Source organism: Bubalus kerabau, chromosome 5, assembly GCF_029407905.1.
Source record: "Bubalus kerabau isolate K-KA32 ecotype Philippines breed swamp buffalo chromosome 5, PCC_UOA_SB_1v2, whole genome shotgun sequence".
Classification (NCBI taxonomy): domain Eukaryota; kingdom Metazoa; phylum Chordata; class Mammalia; order Artiodactyla; family Bovidae; genus Bubalus; species Bubalus kerabau.
Genome location: NC_073628.1, coordinates 96,742,064 through 96,760,893, shown reverse-complemented (window position 1 = coordinate 96,760,893; position 18,830 = coordinate 96,742,064). Strand labels below are relative to the sequence as shown.

Genomic DNA, 18,830 nt, shown 5'->3' with positions numbered 1-18,830 from the left:
TGTATTTTGTTGCTCAAGGGGACTTCTGAGCAGGTGCAAGCCCTGCAGCAAAGAGTCCCTGGTCCCACCCAGCCTGTCTCAGAACCACCACCCACTTAACTGTACGGCAAGTCAGCAAAGGACACTCTGTCTTGGAGGAGACACAGCTCTGAGTTAACAGCCTAGCCTGGATCAGGCACCCCTGGGCAGTGCGGGCCTTTATGACCCTTTGTGATTGCCTGAAGTGTTGTTCTTCAGTTGCTCAGTCATGTCCGACTCTTGAGACCCTATGGACTGCAGCCCCTGGGCTCCTCTGTCCATGGGATTTCCCAGGCAAGAATACTGGAGTGGGTTGCCATGCCCTCCTTCAGGGGACCTTCCCAACCCAGGGATCTAACCCGGGTCTCCAGCTCGGCAGGAGGATTCTTTACCACTGAGCCACATGGGAAGCCCCTGAAGTAGGTGCTAATTATTTATTGAATAGAGAAAGTGAAAGTCGCTCAATCGTGTCCGACTCTTTGAGACCTCATGGACTATACAGTCCATGGAATTTTCTAGACCAGAATACTGGAGTGGCTAGCCTTTCCCTTCTCTAGGGGATCTTCCCAACCCAGGGATCAAACCCAGGTCTCCCACATTGCAGGCGGATTCTTTACCAGCTGAGCCACAAGGGAAGCCCTGAATAGAGAAAGGAATTAACTTAATCTTAACAAAAAAACACAGAGCGGATTACCTTTGAGTTAATTGAGGGCTACCCGAGAGATGGTAGGAGCCAAGCTCAAGGCCAGAGTTTCAGCAGTCTCCCTCCAGACCCACTTCGCTCCCGGGGTCCAGGGATCCCCGGTGGTTGTCTAAGGAGTGGCCCCAGAGGGGAGGAGCTGGGTCAGGAGGCGGCTCCGGCTTCCCCGGAAGGAGGAGAGAAGGTCAGTCCCCGCCGCTGAGCCGCCCGCCGCCTAGAAGAGAATGCTTGAGGTCTCGAGCTCCCCTGACGCGGCCCCAGACTCCCTGGCACACGGTGGGTGAAGGGATTCTGGCGCTGGGTTGGCGAGGTCTAGGAGCGGCCCAGCGGGAGGCGGCCGGAGCGCGGCGCGGTGACGCAGGCGCGGGGCGGGGCGAGAGCGCACTGCACCTAGGAGGCCGCAGGCTCCAGGCCGATCCCGAGCTCCGGTCCCGCGGAGCGCTCCGCCCCGTGCCCAGGTCTCAGCCCGGCCGGGGGACGGGTAGGGGGGCGACAGGCGCGGGAGGGGGCTTGGATGTCAGGCGCTGCGGGTCTCTGGGTCTCCCAATGTTGACCGAACCCGAGAACAACGTCACTAGCAGGCCGACACCCGCGGCAGGCGGAGAGAGACGGAGGGAGCCGCTTCCGGGCGTGGCGGGGGGCGTGGTGGGGCGTGACGGGGGCGGAGCCAATCGCCGGGGTCTGGTCGCCGTTGCGCTTAATCCCTCGCCTCCCGAACTGGCTGTCCCGGAGCATCCTAGGCTTCCAGGGCCATTGCCGCCTCATCTTCAGAGCAGCGCCCTGGCCAGGAGACAGGAGACAGTCTAGGGACTCTGGTCACCGTCACGCCCGCGGGGCCTGGAGCGAGGCCAAACTTACCCAAGCCTCAGCTTCCTCTCTCGGAAATGGATTTAGTAACAGGGTCTCAAGGGGTTCTGGGGAGAATCTATGGAGAAAAGGCTAGTGCGTGGCTTCTGGACTGGTACGCAGGAAGCCCAGTAGGTGCGAGAGGCTGCCTCCTAGCGCTGATGTAGACGTTTCCACTTAAAGAGTGCCCCAGGATGACCTTCACCCACCGCCCACCCCCCGCTACCCCCTCTGCAGTCAGGCTTTGGGAATGGGGTCCAGTAATAACATGGGTTGCCTTGCCCTCCCTCAGGGGATCTTCTCGACCCAGGGATCGAACCCGCGTCTTTTATGTCTCTTGCTTTGGCAGGCAGGTTCTTTACCGCTAATGCCACCTGATGTTATTAGTCGCTCAGTCATGTCCAACTCTTTGCAACCCCACGGACTGTAGCCCACCAGTCTCCTCTGTCCATGGGATTCTCCAGGCAAGAATACTCGAGTGGGTTGCCATTTCCTTCTTCAGGGATCTTCCTGACCCAGGAATGGAACCTGGGTCTCCTACATTGCAGGCAGATTCTTTACTGTCTGAGCTACCTGGGAAGCCCAATATCATGGGACCAGACTTTGGACCACAGGTTAAGACCCTTCTAACTTGGAGTTCCAACCAGTCCATCCTAAAGGAGATCAGTCCTGGGTGTTCATTGGAAGGACTGATGTTGAAGCTGAAACTCCAATACTTTGGCCACCTGATGGAAAGAGCTGACTGATTTGAAAAGACCCTGATGCTGGGAAAGATTGAGGGCGGGAGCAGAAGGGGACGACAGAGGATGAGATGGTTGGATGGCATCACTGACTCAATGGACATGAGTTTGAGTAAACTCCAGGAATTGGTGATGGACAGGGAGGCCTGGCATGCTGAGGTTCATGGGGTTGCAAAGAGTCAGACACGACTGAGGGACTGAACTGAACTTTGAGCCCAGGGACTTTTATTTGGTCTAAACAATGCTTTTAGAAGTTACCAACTTTTAAAAGTCGACAGATTTCAAGTTTAAAAAAAAATGTTTAAAATTTCTCCTGAAAAATGGGAAGACCTGGCCACAAGGAGTATTTTTCCATCATTGCCCAAGGGACTAGGGGACCATAGGAGCCAGGCTCGAGGCCAGAGTTTCAACAGTCTCTGTCCAGGCAGGGGCTCACCTCCCTCCCTGCATCCAGGAAACCAGGGTAGAGGTCTAGGGAGTGGCCCCACAGGACAGGGGCTAGGTCAGGAGGACTCTTTGGCTTCCCAGAGGGAGGAGGAAGCAGAGAGAAGGTGAGTCCTTGCAGGAGCTACATGTACCTTGTGGTGGTGGTGGTGGTGGTGGTGGTTTAGTCACTAAGTTATGTCCACCTCTGCGACCCCATGGACCGTAGCCCACCAGGCTCCTGTCCATGGGATTTACCAAGCAAGAATACTGGAGTGGGTTGCCATTTCCTACTCCAGGGGATCTTCTCAACCCGGGGAAAAGTACTTTATTTATCTGTTTATTTTTTTCTCTGCTGCTGCTAAGTCGCTTTAGTTGTGTCCGACTCTGTGCGACCCCATTAGACGGCAGCCCACCAGGCTCCCCCATCCCTGGGATTCTCCAGGCAAGAACACTGGAGTGGGTTGCCATTTCCTTCTCTAATGCATGAAAGTGGAAAGTGAAAGTGAAGTCTCTCAGTCGTGTCCGACTCTCAGCGACCCCATGGACTGTAGCCCACCAGGCTCCTCCACCCATGGGATTTTCCAGGCAAGAGTACTGGAGTGGGGTGCCATCGCCTTCTCCGATTTTTTTTTTTCCCCTCTAGTAATGGTAAAATGCTTCTCCCTGGGCAGGTGCCAGTGTGCCCACCCTCATTTTTTATGGGATGAATGTGTTGAGAAGACTGTGAACAGTGTGAAAATTAATAAAGGGAAACTGATAGTACAATCCCAGCATCAAGAGGCATACTGGGCATTTCTGGCAGAAAGTGACAATACTGCTGCAAACAGAAAGCAAAAAAGATCTCCTTGTTTGGCAACAGCTCAGCCAGTGAGAGACTAACAACTCAACCAATGAAAAGCCATTATGCTTCCAACTCCTAGTATCTTCCAGTGAATTTTTTTGTTTATAACAGCCCCACCCAACTTTCCCTTCTCCTCTATAAAAAGAGTCCCTTCTCCTTTACCGGAGTAGGACTTGTAAGTAGCTTGCTGAAGTTGCATAGCCTGAATTACAGTTCTTTGCTGCTCCAAAATAAACCGGTTTTGCTAGTAAAAAAGTGACCATTTTACTGTTTTAGGTTAACTTACACGGAGGTTTCACGGAGATCCAGAGAAGACCTTCCAGCAACTCCAAGGCTGGTGAGCAAACAAGTGCCACAACTCAAGGAACCCACTGGGCTCACTACTTTCTTGCCAACCTGGCAGTTTGAGGGTAAGTTTTCCTCCTGGATCCGAGCTCCGCTCTTTCTGCAGCTCTCCAGGCTTTATTTGGGGGCTTCCCTAGTAGTTTCAGACGGTAAAGCATCGCCTGTAATGCAGGAGCCCTGGGTTCGATCCCCGGGTCAGGAAGACCCCCTGGAGAAGAAAATGGCAACCCACTCCAGTATTCTTGCCTGGAAAATCCCTATGGACAGAGGAGTGTGGCGGGCTACAGTCCATGGGGTAGCAGAGTTGGACACAACTGAGCGACTAACACACAGGCTTTATTTGGAATCAGTTTGAAGGCGCCATCCTTTTTTATTAAAGCCTTGTTTGTCTGTGCGTACTTGGTTAGCTCTTAGGCCTCACTCCATGTTGAAATCAGACTGCTCCTGGTGTAACTGTGCTAGCTTCCAGTCCAACTACTTTTGGAACCAGGCTTTTCCTATTGAAACTGTGCTGATATTTGGCCTGGGGGCTGTTTAAGAATGATTCTTTTGCTCGAGAAAAAGCCCTGAAAAATGGGATCCTAGTTATACAAAAATGTTTTGACGGTGCTCCCCTTTTCAGGGACCCGAGGCAATTTTATGTTAAAAGAAAAAAAAACCTGCTGTCTCTCCTTGTAAGCATTTTTAACTAAATGGACCAACTGAAACAGATGTAATTTAGAACATCAGTGACCAATGTAGGAAACTTTTGAACTCCCCAGATTTCCTTTCTTAAAATTGTTCAAAGTAACTGAGGCAAACATTAAAGACAAAACAGTTTCTGAGGTGTTTTTTTCCCTACCCTCTCTTCTTCGTCTGTGGATGCTGGCTCCCCGATGCTCCCTTGCTCTGAACCTATCGGAACATGCTCCTTAAAGTCAATCTTCTGAGGATTGAAATAAATCCCAGATTACCTATGTTCCCTGAACCAATTGTGAGCCATAGTTAAAGCGTTTCCTAAAGTAACTGAGGATCCCCCATAGGTTTGCTGGAGATTTTCATACAGTTTTTCAAACCTGCCAGTCTGGTTTCTCAGATTGATATCAATCCATGTGCTTGTTGGTGAGTGTCAAGTAAACACTGGATGAAAGTAGCCCCATGGGAACATTCTGGAAGGGTTTTAGTAGAGCAAAACCTACCTTTTGGCAAGTGGCTAGAACACTCAATGAAAACCTCCACTGAGCAATGACAGTAGCTTTTCCTAAGCCTGTTGACTGGAACGAAATGCAGCCTTACACACAAAAATCTGATGATTATTCTGTTTATGATTAGTCTAATCGAGCTAAGGTTAATTTTTTAAAATATATGTATTTTATTGACATATAGTTGACTTAGAGTGTTTCAGGTGCACAACAAGATTGTTCAGTTACACGAATACATATATTATTTTTGAAATTATTTTCCATCATGTGTTATTACAAGATATTGACTATAGTTCACTATGCTATATAGTAAACCTTTGTTGCATATCTATTTTTTAATTAAAAATCTAGCATTCTATTCATACTAAGTCAAACAAGTGGAATCAAAATGTCATAAATTTTTTAGTTAGGCAAAAATTCGTAAGTTTTCTAAAGTATATATAATACATATTTGTATATGTATACAAAAGCTTTTCTACTACACTTGATAAAGGCTTGAGAAAGAACGTCAAAAAAAAAAGAGATGGAGATATTGGAGAACATAAACTAGATGAAATGGGAACACTGAATATGAAATAGAAAAAGTGAAGCAAACTAGATACAAGTAAAAGATCATCATGTAGCCCAGTTGTTTTTAAACAGTGACTGCCCATTAGAAGCATTTCTGGCGCTCTGGAGGGAAAAAGCAATCTCTGAGCATTTGTATGATTTCAGGTTATTTTTAAAGAAATATTCAACTTCCTTCAGATGTTGAGTCCCCTTGGGTAACCGTTACTTCCATGTTTATTAATGGACTGTATGGGGATCTTTTTATTTTAGTTAAAAGCATGAGAATGGAATGGGAAACTGTGTCCACTCTTAGATTCATTTGGTAAATCAGATTACTTGCTTCCTAAATGAGCCACCAGAAAGAAAGACCTCTAAAATTCTTAATCTTCAGCTCCAGCAACTGAAGGTCCCTAAACAGATCCAAAACCTTCTAGATTCTGGTATTGCAGAGAATCAGGGTATCAGAAAAAAGATTTTTACCCATTTAAGCATTTCAGGAGCTTTCAGTCTTCTCATCACATCTCTCATCAGCCTTTCCACTGTCCTTCTAATGCCCAGTGAGAGGGCTCCAAGAACTACAGGGGCTCTTCCCAATCCTCCCTGTTGATCAGCTCGACAATCCCACTGCTGGGCATACACACCGAGGAAACCAGAATTAAAAGAGACACATGTACCCCAATGTTCATCACAGCACTGTTTATAATAGCCAGGACATGGAAGCAACCTAGATGTCCATCAGCAGATGAATGGATAAGAAAGCTATGGTACATATACACAATGGAGTATTACTCAGCCATTAAAAAGAATACATTTGAATCAGTTCTAATGAGGTGGATGAAACTGGAGCCTATTATACAGAGTGAAGTAAGCCAGAAAGAAAAACACCAATACAGTATGCTAACACATATATATGGAATTTAGAAAGATGGTAACGATAACCCTGTATGCGAGACAGCAAAATGCGAGACACAGATGTATAGAACAGTCTTTTGGACTCTGTGGGAGAGGGAGAGGGTGGGATGATTTGGTAGAATGGCATTGAAACATGTATAATATCATATAAGAAACGAATCGCCAGTCCAGGTTCAATGCAGGATACAGGATGCTTGGGGCTGGTGCACTGGGATGACCCAGAGGGATGGTATGGGGAGGGAGGTGGGAGGGGGGTTCAGGATTGGGAACACATGTGCACCCGTGGCGGATTCATGTTGATGTATGGCAAAACCAATACAATATTGTAAAGTAATTAGCCTCCAATTAAATAAATCTAAATTAAAAAAAGAAACATCTCTCCAGATTAGGAAGGAACTTCTGAACTTACTGAGAGCAGAGCCACACTCTTGGTGCTCAGCCCCACTGCAGAGAACTAATACAGTTCAGATAGGGGATCTCTAATAACCCTCAATAGGCTCCTGTCTCCAAGCCTTCTCCCTTTTGTTTGGGCCTTTTGAGAAATACACACCCATTCTCTTAGCTCCTCCAACTCCATTCATTATTAGGTTAAGGCTTCTTGGAAGAGTTTTATACCAGAATTTCTTCCTCCCAAAAGGAGGAAATAATTCTAGAATTTGACACTAGCCATCAAAATAGCCAGCCAAGTAAATGAAAAGACCTTTTGACATCTTTTATTTGTTCTGTGTCTAACACTACAGGGGCTGATTCTGGAAATACCAATTGTTTGTCCCTGATCAATCAACTACCACCCTCCTTAAGGGCCAAATCTCAAACTGATACTGGCAAAATTCACAGTGTACCTCCATTAAGATTCAAATAGATCCCTCTAAACTCTCCAGAATTAATCAATAGTCTATAAGTAAAAAAGCCCTTCAAGGTGTAAAGCCCATAATTGAAGATTTCAAGGCTCATGGTCTCATTATCCATTGCAATAGTCCCTGTAATACCCCTATTTTACCCGAGGGGTAAAACCTGGTTGCTGAAGATGGCTCATCCAGGACCTCCAAGCATCAAACACTGCTATCTCTCAACACCCAGTTATTCCTAACCCCCACATGCTACTGACATTTGTTCCCCGTAGAAGCAAGTTTTTCACTGCGATTGATCTATGCAGTGTATTTTTCAGTACTCCAGTTGATAAAACTAACCAGTAATCTTTTTGCCTTCACCTGGAATGGACAACAATACACCTGTACAGTGATGCCCCAGGGTTTCACAGAAAGTCCTTACTTATCACATATCTTGAAAGCTGATTTAGATGATATAAAGTTTTCTACAGATTCTGCTTTGTTAAAATACACAGATGACTTGCTCTTGTGCTCTCCTTCTCAAACCTCCTCACAGGAAGACAGCATCCACTTGCTAAAACTTTGAAACATAAAGTCTCCAAAGAAAAACTGCACTTTGCTCAATTTCAGCTTTGATATCTAGATCATGTGATCTCAGAACAGGGACTATGTTTAGATCCAGATAGGCTCCATAATGGGCTTCCCAGGTGGCACTGTTGATAAAGAACCCACCTGCAAATGCAGGAGATGGAAGAGATGTGAAGTTCGATCCCTGGGTCGAGAAGGTCCCCTGGAGGAGGGCATGGCAACCCACTGCAGTATTCTTCCCATGGACAGAGGAGCTTGGCAGGCTACAGCCCATAGGGTTGCGAAGAGTCAGACAAGACTGAAGTGACTTACACTTGCACAACAGGCTCCATGACATCCTAAACTTCCCCAAATCAAAAACTAAGCACCAGTTATGAGGCTTTCTCAGCTCTCTAGTTACTACTGAAATCAGATTCCAAATTTCTCTCTATGGCTCAACCCTTACGTGATTTATTAAAAACCCATAAAGTTGACTCCGTTAATTGGAGAGGTCAAGATGATACAGCTTTTGAAGAATTAAAGAAAATCTTAATGAGACCACCTGCCCTTGAACATCCTAATCACCAGCTTCCCATTTTCCTCTTTGTGTATGAGAAGGCAGGGACTGTCCTCAGAGCACTCACCCAAAAACATGGGGACCATCATCGACCTGCAGGGTTTTGTAGCCAACAGCTGGACCCTGCGGTGCAGGGATACCTCCCCCCCACCTCCACCCATGTCTCAGCCATTCCTGCCACTGCCCTCTGCTTAAGGCCACTGAAGAGATAACCATGGGATTCCATTCAACCACGTTTGTACCCCAGGTAGTGGAAGCCCTCCTGAATTCTCATCCACTCAACACTTTTCAGTCAGTTGCCTCACCTCGTATGAAATCCTTTTGCTGACTGCTCCCCACATAACCCTTTCACATTTACTAACTTCAGCCCAGCTGCTCTTCTCCCCTCCTTCACCACGAAACCCCTGCACTGCCTGACCCTCACAGGTCACTCTTTGACTCCACATAATCATTTAGAGGAGATACCTCTAATCACTGCAGATTTTTCATGGTTTACTGATGGTCCTTATTTAAAGGGAGAAAATGGTAAATACTGTGCTGTGTATGCTATTAAAACTCCTTTTGATATTGTTGAAGCAACACCTTTGTTCATTGTTCACTGGCTAAATCCTGTCTGACTTTTTGTCACCCCATGGACTACAGTATGCCAGGCTTCCCTGTCTTTCACTGTCTCCCAGAGTTTGCTCAAACAATGTCCATTGAGTCAGTGATGCAATCCAACCATCTCATCCTCTCTTGCCCTCTTCTCCTCCTGCCCCCAATCTTTCCCAGCAACAGGGTCTTTGCATTAGGTGGCCAAAGTACTGGAGCTTCAGCATCAGTCCTTCCAGGGAATATTCAGGATTGATTTCCTTTAGGATTGACTAGTTTGATCCCCTTGGAACATCTTTACCTATGATTTAATTACCCTACAGGCTGAACTATATGTTCTCATGGAGGCTTCAAAGTTTAGCCAAGGCAAAACTGCTTACATTTATACTGACAGTATGCCTTTGGAGCAGCCTATGACTTTGAGATAACATGTGACCCCCTGGACTGTAGCCTGCCAGGTTCTCCTGTCCTTAGGATTTTCCAGGCAAGAATCCTGGAGTGGGTTGCCATTCCCTTCTCCAGGGGATCTTCCCAACCCAGGGATCAATCCACCGTCTCCCATTTACCACTGAGTCACTGCTCAAGTCCCCACAGCTGATAAAAAGAGATATATTTTAATATTGTGTGTGTTAGTCACTCAGTTGTGTCCAACTCTTTGCGACCCCATGAACTATAGCTCGCTAGGCTCCTTTGTCCATGGGATTCTCCAGGCAAGAATACTAGAGTGGGTTGACATTTCCTTCTCCTGGGGATCTTCCCGACCCAAGGATCGAATGCAGGTCTCCTGCATTGAAGGCAGATTCTTTACCATTTGAGCTACCCGAGGAGCTCAGAAAAACAAAAATCTAAGTACATCAGCTACTGGAATACTGGAGTGGGTTGCCATGCTCTCCTTGAGGGGATCTTCCCAACTCAGGGATCAAACCCAGGTCCCCTGCACTGCAGGCAAATTCTTTAGCAGCTGAGCCACCAGGGAAGCCCAAGAATACTAGAGTGGGTAGCCTATCCCTTCTTCAGGGGATCTTCTCAACCCAGGAATCAAACCAGGGTCTCCTGCATTGCCTGCAGATTCTTTACCAGCTGAGCTACTATGAAGAACATTGCTCTAACAGAGCATTGTTATTTTTAATGAAGCAATTAAGCCTTTATTATAAAATCTTCTTCATAGTGTGCTCTTGGGAGATGAAGACCTTAAGTATCACACCTTTCAACCTAGAGATTTCATCTATTGGAAAAGACACCTCAAGAAGGACTCTCTTCAGCCTCCCTGGAAAGGCCCCAGCTGCTGCTAACCTCCCCTTGTGCTGCCAGACTCCAGAGAACAGACTCTTGGATTCATGTGACGCATCTAAAGAAAGCACCAGACCCTGACTGGACCTGCACACCATCTGGTGACCTGAAGGTAAAGATTTCCTGGAATTGAAGCAGATGACATGCAATGAGGCGGCTTGCCCCAGATGTCTAGACAAGGCCTGTTAGAAGATTCAGTATTCACAGATGTGGCTGTCTTTCATCTAGACTATAAAACTGACCCTGGATTCTTAGCCAAATTGAGTCTCTACATTTGCAACCTACAATCTGTACCACTGATGAAACATCTGATTCCAAAGAGTTTCTTGGAGATAACAACACTGTCTAATTACTCCATGTTTATTCCTACACTGTGTCATTCCAAAGTTCTTGTTAATTCCTTCAGTTTTGAGCATAACTTTGCTTCCCAGTTGGCACTAGTGGTAAAGAACTCACCTGCCAATGCAGGAGACAAAAGAGATTCGGGTTCAATCCCTGGGTGGGGAGGATCCCCTGGAGGAGGGCAGGGCAACCCACTCTAGTATTCTTGCCAGGAGAATCCCATGGACAGAGGAGCCTTGTGGGCTACAGTCCATAGGATCACAAGAGTTGGACACAACTGAAGCGACATAGCAACAAATTGCTGTATTCACTCTTATAAGATACAGACTTTTAGATAGGAAATTCCTGAGACGTCTCCTCCTGCCCACCCATCCCCCTTGATACTTAAATGTGACCACAGTGGGTGTCCAATATGTGCACTTTCCCTCTGACATAGGACAAGACACTCAGGAAAGGTCCTTCCTGGCATCCAGGGTCAAAAGGTGATTGAATGCTAGTTAAAAAAAAAACAAAAAACCCTGAGTCTTGATCAGGGATGCTCTTGGAGAAAGATCTTGATCAAAAGAGAGAAATGTGAAAATTAATCAAGGGAAACCTTATTAAAATGGACTGGGGAGGACAGAAAGGGGAGTACTTGACAGTCAATATACATCCCAACAGAAAGAATCAATACAGATCTCTAGTAGGAAGTAACGCTACTAGCGCCAGCAGAGGGAAGAAAATTTTTCTCCTTTCCTGGCAACAGCTTAGCCAATGGGAGACTGTCACAACTCAGCCATTGAAAAGTCACCATATTTGGAACTCCCAGTTTCCTCCAGCAAGCTTTATAACTGTCCCTCCTGACTTCCATGCCTCTTCTATAAAAGAATTCCCTCTCCTTTGCTTGGGCTTCCCTTGTGGCTCAGCTGGTAAAGAATCCGCCTGCAATGCAGGAGATCTGGGTTCTGGGTTGGGACGATGCCCTGGAGAAGGGAATGGCTATCCACTCCAGTATTCTGGGCTGGAGAATTCCATGGACTGTATAGTCCATGAGGTCACAGTCTGACACGACTGAGGGACTTTGACTTCACTTTCTCCTTTGCTTAAGAAAATGTACAAGTGTTTCACCAGTTGTATGTCCCAAATTGCAATTCTTTGCCAGTGTTAGTGTTAGTCTCTCAGTTGTGTCTGACTCTTTGTGACTCCATGGACTGTACCCCACCAGGCTCCTCTGTCCATGGACTGTTCCAGGCAAGAATACTAGAGTGGGTTGCCATGCCCTCCTCCAGAGGATCTTCCCGACCAAGGGATCGAACTTGGGTCTCCCACATTGCAGGCAAATTGTTTACTGTCCGAGCCACCAGGGAAGCAGTTCCTTGCCACTCCCAAATAAATCTCTTTTGCTGGTAAAATATCTGGCTGTTTTATTGTTTTACATTAACAACTGCTTTTTTGGCCAAAGTCACAATGGAAAATGAGAAGTCTCCCCAGTGTCCCTACATATGGGAGGAGACTATTCCCTCCCCGCAGCGTAAGCAGATAAGGCCTGAGTGATAGGGCTACAGGCCCACCGCACCCCACCCCCTGAGGGAATCCCCTTAGACAGCTGGATAACCACGACCCCCCCAGGCAAGATTCAGGCCAAGGTGGTGACACCACTCTAATTTTCCCAAACCCTGTGCAATTCAGGGCTTCCTTGGTGACGAATCTGCAATGCAGGAGATCTGGGTTCAATTCTTGGGTCGGAAAGATCCTCTGGAGAAGGAAATGGCTACCCACTCCAATATTCTTGAGTGGAGAATCCCATGGACAGAAGAACCTGGCAGGCTACAGTCCATGGGGTCACAAAGGAGAGTCAGACATGACTAAGCAACTAAACTAGAACAAAAGAGCTAATGATGCTGTGGAGCACTTCTCGACCAGCCTTGTGCTCAATGCTTTACTTGTACCCACTCAGTCCTCCCAGCCCTTTTGAGGTCAGGACAGCTACTACCTCCATTTGGGGCAGTGAGGAGGATTACTTTTCCAGGACAGGGAAGCCTGGTGCGCTGAAATCCATGGGGTCGCAAAGAGCTGGACATGACTTAGCAATTAGACAACAATCTTCCCAGATAATCATTGAAGACCACAACTAAAACACAAGCAATCTTATATCTTCACCCTCAATCTGCTTTTCAGTTTCTGGGCATTTCAGAGTGACCTGAAGCCCAAGCCAGAACTGTCTGGGGGTGGGGGTGGGGTGGGGAACCTCCTCAAGGGGATATTTATCACATTCGTTTTCTAGGCTAAAGTGAACAATTTGGGGAGAGGAAGTTTGTTATCTCGGGACTAGCCCATTACTTAAGTTGTGAGCTAGTCTGTGGATGCAATAAAGATTTTATATTCTAACGGTGAATTCACAGCATTAAAATATCACTGAAACCTTTTGCAGAGCTTACAGACAACAGCATGGTCTTGGCAAAATCTTACAGTTCATCAGGCCCACCAACTAAAAATTAAGCCATTAATTTTTAATGGGGGGATGGAGCCTCTTAAAAAATTAGTACCTGAAGACTTTATCAATATTATTGCACTCTTTCAAATATGCATAACATGTGACCACTTTATTGTGAGGGTCTACCGTATACTAATGTGCGTGCTGCTAAGTCGCTTCAGTCGTGTCTGACTCTGTGCGACCCCATAGACGGCAGCCCACCAGGCTCCCCCGTCCCTGGGATTCTCCAGGCAAGAACATTGGAGTGGGTTGCCATTTCCTTCTCCAATGCATGAAAGTGAAAAAATAAAGTGAAGTTGCTCAGTCGTGTCCAACTCCCAGCGACCCCATGGACTGCAGCCCACCAGGCCCCTCCGTCCATGGGATTTTCCAGGCAAGAGTACTGGAGTGGGGTGCCATTGCCTTCTCCGCTAATGTGTGTACTCAGTCGCTAAGTCGTGTCCGTTTGAAACCCCATGGACTGTAGCCCGACAGACTCCTCTGTCCTTGGGATTTCCCAGGCAAGAATATTGGAGTGGGTTGCCATTTCCTTCTCTGGGGGATCTTCCTGACCCAAATCCATGTCTCCTGCGTTTCCTGCATTGGCAGGTGGATTCTTTACCACTGAGCCACCTGGGAAGCCCACCGTGTACTAGAAGGGGGCTCAGATGTTTCCTGGCCTGGGTTCCTGGGGATCTGTGGGGTCCACCTTCCTGGTCAGAGCTCATGACCAGTGTTGCTCCCCACAGGCCTGTGTGTGCACCTCACCCCCCGCAGCCATGGCCCTGGTCAGCATCAACCAGCTACCCGAGAACATCCTGCTGGAGGTGTTCACGCACGTGCCCGCCCGCCAGCTGCTGTGGAACTGCCGCCCTGTATGCTGCCTCTGGCGTGACCTCATTGACCTCATGTCCCTCTGGAAGCACAAGTGCCTGCAGGAGGGCTACGTCACCGAGGACTGGGACCAGCCTGTGTCCGACTGGAAGGTCTTCTACTTTCTGTGCAGTCTCCGCAGGAACCTGCTGCGCAACCCGTGTGCCGAAGGTGAGCAGGGGCTGCTTCCCTCCCTTTCCTGAACCTCAGGACCTTTGCACTTGCTGTTCTCACACTACCTGGACTGTTCCCTCACCCCCCTGCCCCAACACTGTCACGTTCCCTTGGTCCTTCTCATCCATCAGATCTCAGTTCAGAGATGTGCCCTGATCCTGCATCTGAAAACAGTGTCCCCCACCTCTGTCACATCGCCCCATTTCCTTCCTTCATTGCACTGGTCATAACCTAGAATTACTCAATCTCTTGGTTTTTTTTTTTCCCCCTCTGCTACAAATTTCAAGTTCCTGGGGCCTGACAGATCTTGCCACTTGGCACCCTGTGTCCACATAGCAAGTGCTCAGGACACATTGGTTGAATGAATGAGCATACACCCGGCCCCCCTTCCCATCTGGTTCAGTCTTTGCTGCCTAAGGGCTGTGTGCAAGCTGGCTATGCACCTGGTCTGAGTCATTATCTTCCTGTCACCTCATGATACAGAGGAGGAATTTTGAGAGGTGACTACGATCACGTGGTTTGAGGCTCCAGTTTTGCTTACGTTCTCTTATATTTGCCAGGGTTTGTTTATTTTTTTCCCCTTTGTTAGCACCTTCATTTCATATCAGACATCATGGTTCCTGCTGGGATATAGCAGCAACTGATCAAGAGGCCTAGTCTGTATGCTTAGAACCCTTTTCATGCTTGTTTTCTCTCTCTGTTCTCACGAGCATCATGTACGTTAGCCAAAGAAAAAAGGTAGGGTCCATTTTATAGATGGGGAGTATGAGCCCCCCCAGGATGAGTGTCTTGCCCAAAGATCTAGAACTGCCCAGCTTCTGGAGTCTGGTCCTGACTACTAAAGTTCCTCAGCCCCGTAGACAGCGCTCCACTCAGTCTCCTGGCCTGCCCCCAATTCTACTCAGAAGCTGCCCAGCAGGTCCAGGCCACCAGCTTGGCTCATCCAGCCCTGCAGAGCCGGCCACCCAGCCTTGCTCAGCTCTCCCCGTGGGCCTGCCCTGGGCAGTAGCCCAGCTCCTGGATTTCTGAATTCTTCCAGTTCTCTGCTGGGGGGCCCCCAGGGAACCTGGGGAATAGATGTGGGCTCCCAGTAGAGGGAGTGGTGTAGTAGTGTTAGTCGCTCAGTCGTGTCCAACTCTTTGCGACCCCTTGGACTATAGCTCCCCAGGCTCCTCTGTCCATGGGATTCTCCAGGCAAGAATGCTGGAGTGGGTTGCCATTCCCTTCTCCAGAGGATCTTCCTGACCCAGGGATTGAACCCAGGTCTCCTGCACTGTAGGCAGATTCTTTACCATATGAGCTCCAGGGAAGTCCTAGTAGAGGGAACAAAGGAGTAATTTGGAAAAGCTCCCCTGGTGATTGTTCTGGAAAGCCTGGAGAGGAATCACTGTTTCGGGGGAGACAGAAAGGACAGCCTTATGCCTCCAAACCTACTCTGCCAACCTGGTGGGGAACCTGTCTGCAAATACACAGTTACTACACGGCACCAACCCAGAGGATGCCCGGACCCGAGTCCCCCGTCCTGCCCAGGGCAGCAGGTTCCCACCACCCACCAGCAAACCCCCCTTGGATCTCAGTTCCGTAGTTGACTTCCCAGACGTTGACATCGGGAGGACTGCCAGAAAGTGGTCTGAGGTGGGATGAACTCAAACTAACTGTTCAGAACAGAATTACCTTCACAGGCCCTGCGTCATTCAGTGGTTTGAGAACTGAAACTTGGGTATTTCCCAGAGCCCCCCTGGCAATACGGAAGTGAGGAAAGTTTGGTTTAGAATTTCTGCTTATACTTTTTTTTTTTTTTGCCCCCAGCTTCACGTCAGGAATTTAGCCAGTCAGAAACAAAGTGGGAAAGTGGGAGGGGAGGGTCCCAGATCAGAGCTGATGTGATGAGCACAGGTCGGAATGTGGAGCAGTGGGGGGTGGGTCTTTGCAGGGTGGCTTCAAAGTGGCGTGGGGGGCATGCCTTGAGATCTGAGCCTCCCCAACCCCTGCCCTGCCTCCCAAGACCAAGTGGAGAGGGCCAGACTGAGCATTCACACAAGGGATCTCCCTGGGGCTTCTGTTTTTTCCTAGAGGATATGAAATCCTGGAAAATCGACTCCAACGGAGGGGACCAGTGGAAGGTGGAGAGCCTCCCCGGAGCACATGGCACAGGCTTTCCTGACTCCAAAGTCAAGAAGTACTTTGTCACGTCCTATGAGTAAGACAGAATGAGTCGAGAAGCTGTGTGGAAGGAGGGTCCAGACACCTGCCAAATCCCAAGGCCTAAGTGAGGGCCTGCCTATGAAGCTCCAGGGAGAGGGTTCCCAAAACCAGCTCAGGGTCTACTGCTGCCTAGAGCAGGAGTCAACTCAGCAGCCACGTTAAGAGACAGCAGGGGTGGAGAGCAGATTGAGGAGGCAGGGAGCCTGTTTCGGTGGTGAGGCTAAGTCAAGGGAGATACAGGCTGTCCCCAGTTTAGGGACCTGAGTTTACAGGTGCCCTCCTTAGGGTGCTGGGAGACTGGGCCTAAGGACTGGGATGGATGCAGCCCAACACAAGTGGGTCAGGCTCCCCGCATGTTCCCCACGGGGCTGCCAGGAAGCAGGAGCCAGAGTCCACAGCAGCAGTGACTGGCCTGCAGCGATCGAGCGGGGACTGCTGGGTCCCTTGAACTACCCTCCTGGGTCCAGGCCGTGCCTGCAAACACATGCCTTTCCCTCTGCTCCCCAGCCTGTGTCTCAAGTCCCAGATAATAGACCTCAAAGCCGAGGGCTACTGGGAGGAGCTACTGGACAAGTTCCGGCCGGACATCGTGGTTAAGGACTGGTGAGTGGGGGCCCTCACCTGAGTCCCACACTCCTCAGCCCTCCCTCTTTTCTTCCTGAGATCCCCTGTAGGGAGTGCCTGCTGAACCCGGCAGTGTCCTGGGGCACGGGCTGCCCTCCTTCCTGCTGACAGAGCCAGCACTTACTCATTCAACACCTGCCTCCCACCACCACCACTGCCCTGCACCAGCAGATTTTAACCCCAGTTTACAGATGGGGAGACTGAGGCCTACAGATGTGTTGTCAAAAACAGGCACGGGAGCAAAAGACACCAGAACCCAGCCTCCTTGGACCTCACAGATACTCACATGCCTCCTTGCCTGTCTGCCGCCCCTGCCCCTTTAACCATTCATCCCACAACTCTATCCCAAGCTCCTGTTCTGTGCCCAGTGCTTTGAAACACTCTGGCCTGGCTCAGGGCAGAAGCTGAGCCTCAGTGCCAACCAGGCCCACCACTCTGAGGGTAGAGGGTGGGGTTTGAGGTGCGCAGAGCTACAGAGGTTTCGGAGGGTACAGTGGGGCTGACCAGAGGCTGAGCTCTGTGCCAGCCCCATCACACAGGCCCTCCCTCCCAAACCTCCATTAAAATGTACAGGTGACACACACCTGACGGCCCAGGCCTTTATCTCTGTAGACAGCCTGTTGCTTTTTAGGTTGAAAAAAAAAAGATTACATTGAAATCTCCACTGGAACACCCAAGAAGGTTGTTGCCCCTTTTCTCAGATGGGCTCATTGAGGCCCAGAGCAGACTGTACTCCAACGGGCACAGTGGGGCACAGGGAGCACTGCAGCCACCTGGGCCTCATGGGCAGAGCAGGGCAATGAAACTCGGGGCCCCAGTTAATGGGCCTGCTGGTTGCCTGATTCCAGGGCCGCCTGTCTTGGGGTCCCCAGTCCTGAGCCCCGCCCTCCCACAGGTTCGCCCCTAGAGCAGATTGTGGCTGTACCTACCAAATCCGAGTACAATTGGCCTCGGCCGACTACCTCGTCCTGGCCTCCTTCGAGCCCCCGCCCGTGACCATCCACCAGTGGAACGATGCCAAGTGGACAGAGGTGAGGCCTCACCTGCTTGCCCCTCACCACCTGCTTCTCCCAAGGCCAGGATGGCAGGAAATCAGGGGCAGCCCCAGGGCCTGGAATGCCCCAGTCCACTGCCTGGAGCTCCTGCCTTCTGGCCGGGAGGCTCTCCCTTGCAGGACCTGGCTCCACCCTTCCCTTCTCCAGCTCAGCCGTCATCTCTCCAGTCCTAGTGATTGCTCTCTTTCCCCTCCCTCCAGGTTTCCCACACCTTCTCGGATTACCCTCCAGGCGTCCGCCACATCTTCTTTCAGCACGGGGGCAAGGACACCCAGTTCTGGGCAGGCTGGTATGGGCCCCGTGTCACCAATAGCAGCGTTGTCATCAGCCACAGGGTGACCAGGAACCCGCCCCACGCCGTGGCACAGCCCTAGACCTTGCCGGGGCCAGAGGAGCCACCCCACCTTCCCTCCACACTCCATCTCCATAAGCCATCTCTGACTGTCCTCTGACAGCCATCCATCCGTCCTCTGCCTGGGCCAGCCGAGTGCCAAAGTTCCCTTGCAGGCAAGAGCTGAGCCTGTAGGGGGCAGCCCCAGCTCTGACCTGGGCTTACTGTCACATAGCTCTGACTTTTTGTTGTAATAAATGTTTTCAGCAAAACTCACCTGGGACGGGGCCAGGGGTGGGGCTACAAGGTCCTTGGCACTTGGGCAGAGAAGCAGCCCCTTCCCTCCAGATAGTGACAGCGC

The 18,830-nt window shown here is 49.5% G+C and overlaps 1 protein-coding gene across 5 annotated transcripts; it reads left to right on the top strand.

Annotated features, from left to right (window-relative positions):
- The first annotated feature begins 861 nt into the window (after positions 1 to 861).
- Positions 862 to 18,745, top strand: FBXO6 (F-box protein 6). 5 transcript variants are annotated; one of them, XM_055582312.1, is made up of 8 exons: positions 862 to 994; positions 3,848 to 3,981; positions 10,340 to 10,525; positions 13,957 to 14,251; positions 16,328 to 16,454; positions 16,967 to 17,062; positions 17,979 to 18,114; positions 18,339 to 18,745. In XM_055582312.1, exons 4-8 carry the CDS (start codon positions 13,987 to 13,989, stop codon positions 18,510 to 18,512), a joined length of 798 nt encoding a protein of 265 aa, XP_055438287.1. In that variant the 5' UTR covers positions 862 to 994; positions 3,848 to 3,981; positions 10,340 to 10,525; positions 13,957 to 13,986; the 3' UTR covers positions 18,513 to 18,745. The 5 variants fall into 5 exon arrangements, with proteins under 5 accessions (XP_055438287.1, XP_055438284.1, XP_055438285.1 ...); XM_055582309.1 differs by lacking the exon at positions 862 to 994 and adding an exon at positions 1,052 to 1,176; XM_055582310.1 differs by lacking the exon at positions 862 to 994 and adding an exon at positions 1,052 to 1,176 and having other exon boundaries at positions 10,292 to 10,525.
- The last annotated feature ends 85 nt before the right edge of the window (positions 18,746 to 18,830 follow it).